The following is a 10,276-nucleotide window of genomic DNA, read 5'->3' on the forward strand; positions in this document are numbered from 1 at the left end:
TCGTACATGTACACCAACTATTTAAGCCACCAAAACAGCAAGCATGATCGAAAACGAGGCAACGGCTGTCATGGCTCCGAAAGTACGCGCTGGAGCTGAGCTGGATGCCTTGTCGTTCATGGAGTCTGAGCTAATTGACGTGATCTTGCTACTGTCACCATTGCCGATGGATCCATCGAAAAACATGACACTACCGGAGCCAGAGAAACTTGCAGCGAGATTGTCGGGCAAGAGAACCATGATTGTACTTGGAGGCTCTGAATCGAATGTTGAGCTAACAGCAGATGCAGAAGTATCCATTGCAGAAGCGGAGCTGGTCGATTCTGTGCTCAAAAAGTCGGTTGTGTCTTGCATGCGCCGCAGTCCAGCCCTTGGGATGGCATCAAAATTGTTTGGATTCTCCACTTCCCAATTTGCACCAAATGCTTCAGTTAAAGTTAGCACAGTGGCAGCGAATAGTACAACGATCAGCTGGAACGGCTTCATCGTGAATATTAGTAGAGCACTGTTGATAGAACGAGCAAATTGTATAATGAAGGTGATGGTATTGAAATTGAACTTTCCTGGCTTTTCTCATTGTCATCTCCAAACGTCAATCATTATAGTAATCTTAAGTGCTTTAATCATACATCAATTGAATCCTTATTGATACAAAGCATTCCTGATAACTTGTCGTACTAGGTAGTTCTCTGAGCTGTCTGATCTGGCTCATCGACAATTCCTCGCGACTATTTACTAGCTTCCGTATGGTGAATACCCGTACTGCTGTTGATGCAATTGCTCTTGCGGTGGAAACGTAGCTCCATAAGAGGCTGGGTAACCTTGCTGTGGATCACTATACTGCTGGTAAGGCTGCGATTGATTTGGATGGTAACTTGGTGGTTGCGCTACGGCATATTGCTGGGGTTCATTACCTGTAAGATTTTGATAAGTTTGCCCCAACGGTTGCTGCCCAGGTGATGCATAGTGCTGGTATTGTTGATATGAGGCTTGCTGTTGGCGGCCGAGCATTGTGCTACACTGCTGATAAGAGCTTGTAGGGTATGGCGCTTGTTGTTGCGCCAACGAGTCGTGTGGGTACGGCTGGTTGGAAAGGTGCTGTCGTCCAGGTGCGAAGTTTTCTTGATACGGCTGACAAGGGGCTTGAATTCCAAAGGCCGGGTACTGTTGAAATGATTGACTATACGGCTGATGTTGAAGTTCTGGATACTGCTGGAACGTTTGGCCTTGATTTTCATCGTTTAGAATCTGCTGAGGCAAAGGCTGTTGTTGCTGCTGCTGTTCAGGCACCAACTGTTGGTACGGCTGATTCGTGGAGTCTTGCCCAAATGAAGAAACCTGCTGGTGCTGTAGACTCAAAGGCTGGTGCCCTGAAGAGGCAAGCTGGTGCTGTACCGATGAATAGCTTAGTGCGGTATTATTTTCGGTTTCCTGCACTTGAAAGGTGCTAGGAATCACATCCAGCTTTCTTTCACTCCGAATAGTCGCCGGTTTGGATATCGGCGTCGTTGTTAAACATCCCCCAGAGTTTAATGTTTGTGTTAGAAACGAAGTCAAGACATACGATGTCTGAACAGGAGTAACTTGAGAAGCTTGACAGTGAGGTTGCTGCTTTGTCGGTGTCGAGCTATTTAACGGCCGATTCTTCTCAGTCGGAGAAGGTAAATGAGGCGCCGTAAGGCCCGCAAGCTTGATTCTCGGTGGATCCTGAGGTGCATCGAATACTTGAAGGAACAGATTCTTATAGTTTCCGTTAATCTTTCTTGTAATTCGATCACGAAGATCGTTTTGATAAAGCCTCTTGTATGCGGCCTTTACGTTTGGCAGCAAGGACTGGTACCGCACTAGCGTCGTACTCAGCCCCGACTCATCCGTTTCAAAACCTTTAAAAGTCTTTTCAAACAATTCCGCTATCGTAAAATACGGGTCAAGAGTTGATCGCACCAAGAAGTTGAGGCTTTTCTTGGCGTCGCCACTAAATTCTTTGTCTATAGCCTTAGTGATATTAATTTTGTACCTGGCAACATACACGGCATCTATCATGGTTAGAAACTCGGGCGAGGCTTTGACTAGTATATCGATAAAGGTTTCTTCATCAGTACCCAGTCTTCCTTGACCCGCTTTATAAAGAACTGTAGCTTTTTCTTCGGCCTTTGCGGCATTGTGCACAGCTGAGTTGTACGGCACTTGAGAGGACTGCAATACGGCCATAACAACTTTGCGGAAGTCACCACTAAGCTTCGAGCTCAAATTGACGGCAAGATCCTCATCCACAAGTTCAAAATAGGCTCGCTTTAATATGGTCATTTCCTCAGTTGTTCGGCCCGCAAGGACGTGTATGATTTGACTTACTGACGATCCCATTTCTTTGATAGCATCGCGTAGAATTTGCGCCTCTGTCTCAGCCAGCGGCGTCGATATCATGCGCAGAAGCTGCTTAAAATTGTCCAACGCTTCACTTTTTAGCAAGCTCGTTAGCGAATGGTGATACAATTCTTTATACTGTAGCAAAATCAAGTTGCGCTTCTCCGGAGACTTTGAGCTCAACACAGCGAACAGCGTCTGCTCATCTGTTCCATGGCCTTTGCAGGCATTGTGAATTTGTTGCGCAGCCTCGACAACTTGGCGCGGGTATTTACACTCCCTTCCGAAGAAAAGATTGTGCACGGAGGCGGGGTACAATTCAATCGTCATTGGCGACTTTGGAATTGAAGAGATAGTCAGCTTAATAGTAATTTATGAACTTCCGATCTCGTGAAAAAGTATCGCAATAAAAAAAGGGAATGTCTAGACTCACCCAAGGTTTTCGCAAGACCCACCAAACCCCACCTAGGTCTGAAGTATTCTAATTGGCTAAAAGTAATCCCGTTTGTTACGATTTAATTAGCCATTGGGAATTATATTAAGGCCGCGGCTATAACTACTACGGCCACAGACAAAAGTACTAGGGCCACAGACATAAAGTAAACTTACAACATGCTAAATTATGATTGGTTAAATTTCCAAATCAGTTATCCTGACGATACAATCGCGATTTTTTTTATTTCTATCGACCGATTTTCTGTGACCTATCGGACTGCGGCGTTGCGCTTCTCTCTCGCTCTCTTAGCTTTGTAGAGAACACTCTTGACTGTGCCTCATAAATCTTCCAATACTCTGACTGACTGTGCCGATCCTCACTCAATCTGCTATTTTCTCTGATTTGTCTGATTTCACCGCTTTTAAGCGCACTGCGACTTTTAATATTCAATGGACGCTGAGCAGCAGGAAAACAGACAGTTCACTGAGCGGAAGGCCATGGAAAAACATATCAACAAGGTGGCGGCTGCAAAGGGCTATGGCATTGTCACCAAATCCTCTTACAAGCAAAGAGATGGCAGACAAGTTGTTCACTATATATGTGATGGTGGAGATTTAGACCGAAACCTTCACAGACTTTCCCAAGAAACATGAAGTCGAATGTCAAAAGGAAGTGCCATCATTGAGTGCCCTTTCAAAGGAGTCGGATCAGAAGCAAAAGGTAAGCTATGTAATATTTTTGGGTAAATTTACTGAAGATATCAATGCATTTACAATCTCTACCTTCCTTACAGACAGCACCTGGTCCTTTACAGTCACTTGCAATGAACACAACCGCGACTCCTCAACATCGACGACTCCCATCCAGTGCATACCCGAATCTCGGAGGCCCAAGAGAAGGAAATTGCCGGACTCTTTCAGTCTGGTTTGAAAGCTCGACATGTCCAGACCATTTTTGAGGGAGCAAGATGTGCCATTGCCAAACGGAAACTTTGGAATATCAAGCAAAAAAATGCCATAGAAAAGCTTGATGGACGAACCCCGATGGATACGCTGTACCAATCCTTCTCGGATTACATATTCGAAATAGACATCGAGAAGGACGCCTATGGGCACATGACCCATCTCTTTTTTGCGCATCCAAAAAACGCGGAGCTTGTTCGGAACCACTGCGATGTGCTTTTGCTGGAATAACCAGCAAAACACGATTTCCTCTGCTACACGTTGTTTAAAACACCAATCTTTTCTGCCGCCTTTGTTATCATGAAGAGCGAGGATGCCAACTCGTACATGATCGCAATAAAATTTATCCGACGATTGTCCATGATGATCATCTTCCAAAAGATTTTGTGATTGACCGCGAGGTTGCGCTAATGAGTGCATTACAGAGCACTTTCATCGCAGCATCCATCATACTTTGCATGTGGCACATTGAAAAGAACGTCGTTGCCAAATGTAAACCTCATTTTGCTGGAGAAGATGACGAACAGTGGAAAGCGTTCTCAAAAGGATGCAGAATGGTAACATATCAGCTTTTTTTCTCTTTTTTATCTGCTTGCCATTGGGAATGTTCATTTACAGTCACATTTTTCTTGCTTTTATTATTATTTTTGTACAGGTCGCCTATTCAAATACAAGAAATGAATTCGAGGAAAACTGGGAAGCATTCCGGAGCAGTTGGAATGGATATCACACGAGTTCTATTGAATATTTGTCAACGACATGGATCAATCCGCACAAGGAGAAGTTTGTTCGGGTGTGGACAAATTCGATACGGCATTTCGGTTACACCGTTACCTCCCGGGGAGAGGGTGCCTACAGTGTCGTAAAAGAATTTATCGTAAGTAGCATGGAAAACCTTCTTGGATGCTGTGAACGGATAATTCGATCGATCGAAAGCTTCCAGATTGAATATACCACAGGACTAGCCAAGCAGCAAATGAAGATCTTACCTTTTGGACAGCCTACCCCACGTTTAACATTTTTCAAGATGTCAATAGAAAGATCTTCTATCATGCCCTTCGGAAAGTATTTGGAGAGGTAAGATTGAAATATTTTAGTGGTATTTTGCCTGCATCGTCACTTCAATCATTTATTGACTAAATATTTGTATTTACAGCGACGTCCATCGGCAGATCGTCCAAATCCATGCACCTCCACTTTTACTACTGTCTGGGGGATACCTTGTGAGCACCGGTTGCGGTTGATCATCGAAAATGAGAGGAGACTTGAATTGAATGATATAGATGTTCATTGGCACCTCCATTAACCTTCTCCACTACATCCTCCTGTTGTTGACCACCCTGACAATGTTTTACCAGCCTTACTTGAAAGAGTTCAAGAAAACTTTCAAAATCTTCCTCAACATCAGAAAGAGGAGTGGTGAACGAACCGACCGATTTATCGCAGGTAATTTTTTAATATATTTTTTTTGTTCTTCTTTGTTGTTTCCATGAGTGCTTTCAACTGCTAACGCACCTAAAATTAGCAAACACCACAGTTTCTAGACGAGCCGAATGTTGCCCGAACAAAAGGAAGGGCTAGCACAAGCAAAAACACCTCTACGCAACGAGACTTGTCACATTATGAATATATAGAGGGGATAACTTAAAAGAGGAGGAGGGTGCCAACATGCAGTGCTTGCCATCAAACAGGACATCGACGTACTTTCGCAGCGTGCCCTGTAAATGTTCAAGCTTGAAATCAATCTAGCCGGACCCTCCCGAATATCATCAAGAAACACCAAATCCATCTGATTCATGAAGAGATATATAGAAAAAAGAAGTTAGCTATCCTCATCATTATTTATATCGAACAAAATCATTATATTAAGGGGTTCTTAAGTTAAAATAATATCGGTCGATAGAAATAAAAAAAAATGCGATTTGTATTGTCAGGATACCTTATTTGGAAATTTAGACCATTTATAATTTAGCATGTTGTAAGTTTACTTAATGTCTGTGGCCCTAAACCTTTTGTATGTGGCCGTAGTAGTTATGCCTGTGACCGTAATAGTTATGTCTGTGGCCATAGCCGCGGCCTTGTATCAAAGGTGACGCCAGTGTGCGGGACCTTGGTGGCCACAGCTGTATAGATGGGTGGCTAACTATATTCGCTTATACGAACAGTGTCAGCGCATTAAGCCTGCACCGTCCAGCAGTGCGCCACTGAAGCCGCTACCGATTCCAATGGATTGGTGGAAGTCAGTAGGTCTGGACTTCATGTTTAGCATGCCGCCCGATCATAAGAATCGGACAGGGCTAGTCGTCTTTGTAGGTAGACTGAGCAAAATGGTGCATTTAGCACCATGCAAAACATCGATCCCAGGCAAGGAGGCAGCTCTCTTGTTCCTGGATCATGTTTACCGACTACACGGGATGCCCGAGTCCATAGTATCAGACCGGAATCCACGTTTTGCGTCTGGTTTTTGGCGACATGTGTTCGAGCTGCTAGGTAACAAGCTCCACATGTCGACCGCAGATCATTCCCAGACCGATGGCCAAACAGAACGTGCCAATCAGGTCGTGGCAGATGTCTTACGCACTATAGCAACTCCCAAAGAGTGGAACAAGCAATTGCCCATTGTGGAGTTCGGTATAAATAACAGTGTCCGCGCCGGTACGGGTGAGACACCGTTTCAGAGAGAATCTTTTGATACAGGGGGATAAATAACGGAACACGTGATTTTTTAATTTAACATCTTACTTAAATAAAAAAATCACGTGTTCCGTTATTTATCCCCCTGTATCAAAAAATTCTCTCTTCTTCAGCCAGAGGGCGAATCGCTATCAAAAAATTCTCTCTTCTTTCAGCCAGAGGGCGAATCGCTTCTCTCGCAATTATGCAGAGATGACGGTTCATCTCTCTCGTCTCTTGAAAAAAGACGAGAAATGGTTATGTTACGCTGATCGTTTAAAGGTATCAATCAAAGCTTAATGCAATCGCCCATCTTGGCGATTGCAGATCAAGACAGACCATTCCATGTAGTCTGTGACGCCAGCGATTTCGCAATCGGCTGCGCGTTAATGCAATACGATACAGACGGTGCGGAGCACGTCGTCTGTTACCAATCGCGCCAGCTGCAACCAGCTGAACGCAATTACCCAGTGTATGACAAGGAACTCCTTGCCATGAAATTTGCATTGGCTAAATTTAGGGTATATCTCCTAGGAGATAGACCGTTCATCATATATACGGACCATGCGTCATTACGCACGGCCGTAAACAGCCCACACCTCTTGCAAGGAATGGCGAGGTGGCTATTCTTCTTCGCGGAGTATAATTTCTCCGTGGAATATAAACTACGACGAAAAAATGTCGTCGCTGATGCTTTATCACGCCGACCCGATTTCGAGCCCGCTGCGCATTCCAACAGTGAATTTTTTTTAATCCTACTGTTGCAACACTCGTTTCAAGGGTTTCGTCATCAACCTTGTTTAATGACATAAAGAAAGCCTACGCAGAAGATAGGGACCTTCTGCGTTTAATGGATCATTTGATGAATCCATTCGATAAATCCTTTAAAGATTTACCGCTTTATATCGACCGTCATCCGATCGATACACAACACGCAACGGCTTATTGTATTACACAGCCGTTGCCGGCGACACCCCACGTTTCGTCGTCCCTACTCACAATGATTTGCGCTTGCGCATCAGTGTATGAGTGTCACGATGCACCAACAAGTGGGCATCGTGGACGTGAGAAGACTTACCTCCCAGTAAGTCGCGACTTTTACTGGCCCCGCCAGTATCAGTTCGTGTGCAAGTACATTCGTGCTTGCGAGGTATGTCAACGGGTGAAGCCTAGCCCTTAATCCCGTGCATCTCTTCAACCTCTACCACTTCCGGCAGAGTGTTGGCAGTCCGTATCTATGGACTCCGTCTTCGAATTTCCCAAAGACGATCACAAATACAATGAAATCCTTGTTTTTGTGGACGGATTCAGCAAGATGGTACATCTTGCTGTAGTACCAGAGTCCGATCACGGCTCCGGGCTGTGCCCGTGTCTTTATCGACACGGTATTTAAACTCCACGGATTACCCCGTGAACTGGTCTCGGATAGAGCTCCACGGTTCACGGCGGAGTTCTGGCAATCCATGTTTCGATCTCTCGGAACACGGCTGACTATGTCAACTTCTGATCATCCAGAGACAGATGGTTAGACGGATCGCGTAAATCGCGTCCTCGAAGAGATACTTTGAGGTTACGTCCAATCGTATCCAAATTGGAGCAAGTTCTTACCGATGGTCGAATTCGCCATCAACAATTAGGTGCATGCGTCAACAACGCATACACCTTCTTCGTGATTGGCTTACGCCATCCATGCATACTCACACTAATTAGAGGGAACCTTTAGTTTAAGGGGGGGGGGTGAACTCGCACGAGTAAAACCATTTTTGGCTCATGCTCATCACGCGTCGAAGTTAACAACGACGCGAGTGATGTTGATGTGGAAGAAATCGACATCGAAGATGAGAAAGATTTCATGACAGTGTGCACAAAGCACATTGGAAAAGACAAAACAAATGAATCAGCAGAGGAATTTTTGCTGGCTCGAGAATCAGTAGTCCGTTTCGTACAGGATTCCATTGCTAACGCAGTGGAGCGTCAGAAACGGAACGCAGACAAACACGGAAGAGCAAATGTTCTTTTCATTCGAAATTAATGACCTAGTACTACTCTCTACGATAAATTTACCTAAGCGCGCAGTCACTAATGCGGGCAGTAACCTACTTCATAAGTTCATTGAGCCATTCCTTGTACTGCGTCGCACAGGCAATGCGTACACAATTTAGAATTGCCACGTAGGATGCGAACGCATCCTTCGTTTTACGTTGGTTGGCTCCGCCCGTACCATCAGTACGCGGTTTCTTTCGCGGATGGTTCTGACCACCCTTTTCAAGAATCCCTAAAAGATTCTTGTGATCGCGAACCAGATTCTCATGTTGAACATGAAGTTTCTCATGCATGTTCCGAATATCCTCGAAACTACGATGAGCTGACGACAGATCATCACGAAGACCGTGATAATTCCGTTCGTACTCCAACATGGAGTACGCACTCTTCGAACGGTCTTCCAACCGCTCGATATGGTGAGCCTGCACCGTCTGCTTCAACGAGTGACGCTTACCGTGCGCGTAATCAAGACCCTCCTCCAATAGATGGAGAAATTGTCGAGGCTGTCGATCTTCGACTCTGGATCCGACACAGGGATTGGATCTTATTTTCACCCTCAGCCATAACCTTTGGTGAATTCCCACGGTGGTCAACGTTTCCTTGTGGGACGTATTCGAAACCACCGTGATGTTAAGGGGCAGCCAACGAGTTATCTTGTTCGCTGGCGCGCTTATTCACCTTCGCATGACAGCTGGGAGCCTCGTTCCCAGCTGGTTGTTACGTTAAGGGCCTCGTCCGTCAGTATGACGAGACCCATCCGTAGAAGGACATCGCAAAACTTGCACCCCTGACGCATGTAAATTAATTGCAAAACGTCAATAGCATCGCGCATCTCGATAGAGATGCGAGCCCTTGCCCAGGGCGATGGAAGGGAATAGACATCCCGTTTTACTCGCTTCGTGTTGTCAACACAACACGGACAGGGATCACCCCACGAGAGGCATGGAAGTCCTGTCTCACGTGACAACCAATGCAATTTATACCATGCACCGGCTGGAGTTCGTTTCTCAAACTCAACGCGAATCGCGTTAAGTCTTTGAAGCCAGGCTTCGCGTCCAATGTCTTTAACATTGCGAATGCACTCGCTCAAGGCTTGCATAAGCGAGACTTTATCTCGCTTATTGTTGCCACTATACCATCGATGCTTAAAAAAAGCATCGAGATAAAAATCTTCCTCAGCGCGAAAGCTCTTCGCGCTTGGATCAAGGCCATGTAGCTTTGTCGCAATAAACAAGGGATATTTGTTGTGAGGAGTAGTCTCTCCAGACAAGCTATTGATTAGCCGTTCTGACAAAACCCTCGCTTCTTTTTAGGGGCGAGATTAGACATTTTATTTGTCTTCACTCCCCAGAGTGGTACCCACCAAAGCAGGGGTACCACAAGAACTTTTATTACGATGGCTTACGCCATTGTCATCACCTTGCACAGAAACAGGTGCAGGTGACCGTACGGGAGACGGAACGGGCGATGAGAGGTCATCCTCATCGTCGGAACCAACTAGACTATCACCTCGTCTATCAGAATGAGCACTCTCATTCGAAGACTCATAGTCAGCCGCCTGAAGTCTATCAGGCGGCTGTTCTATTCTCCCCGAGTTGGCCATTTCGTCCGACTCGCATTCGTAGTCGACCTCCAAAGAGGGGTCGCGTACATGTGGTGAATCACCACGCGCACCCGCAACATCTGGTGTTGCGCGAGAAGAAGATACTACGGCAGACGGAACGTCTGTCGCAAGAGACAATAGTGCGTCACCCGCGGCTGCATGAACCGCAGCCGAAGGCTCCGCACTACAAGCAAC

General features: G+C 45.6%; 2 protein-coding genes across 2 annotated transcripts; both read right to left on the reverse strand.

The window, feature by feature from the left end:
• Positions 1 to 21: 21 nt before the first annotated feature.
• On the reverse strand, positions 22 to 486 carry CCR75_003732 (uncharacterized protein; the record flags this gene model as incomplete). The annotated part of the gene is made up of 1 exon (XM_067961825.1): positions 22 to 486. One exon carries the CDS (start codon positions 484 to 486, stop codon positions 22 to 24), a length of 465 nt encoding a protein of 154 aa, XP_067820375.1.
• A 249-nt stretch (positions 487 to 735) lies between these two features.
• Positions 736 to 2,694, reverse strand: CCR75_003733 (uncharacterized protein; the record flags this gene model as incomplete). Its single annotated transcript, XM_067961826.1, has 1 exon — positions 736 to 2,694. The coding sequence occupies one exon, from the start codon at positions 2,692 to 2,694 to the stop codon at positions 736 to 738; it is 1,959 nt and encodes a 652-aa protein (XP_067820376.1).
• Between the last annotated feature and the right edge of the window lie 7,582 nt (positions 2,695 to 10,276).

The sequence above is a fragment of the Bremia lactucae genome (genome assembly GCF_004359215.1).
Source record: "Bremia lactucae strain SF5 chromosome Unknown BlacSF5_NotPlaced_49_SHOA01000009.1_1371882bp, whole genome shotgun sequence".
In the NCBI taxonomy this organism is placed as follows: domain Eukaryota; phylum Oomycota; class Peronosporomycetes; order Peronosporales; family Peronosporaceae; genus Bremia; species Bremia lactucae.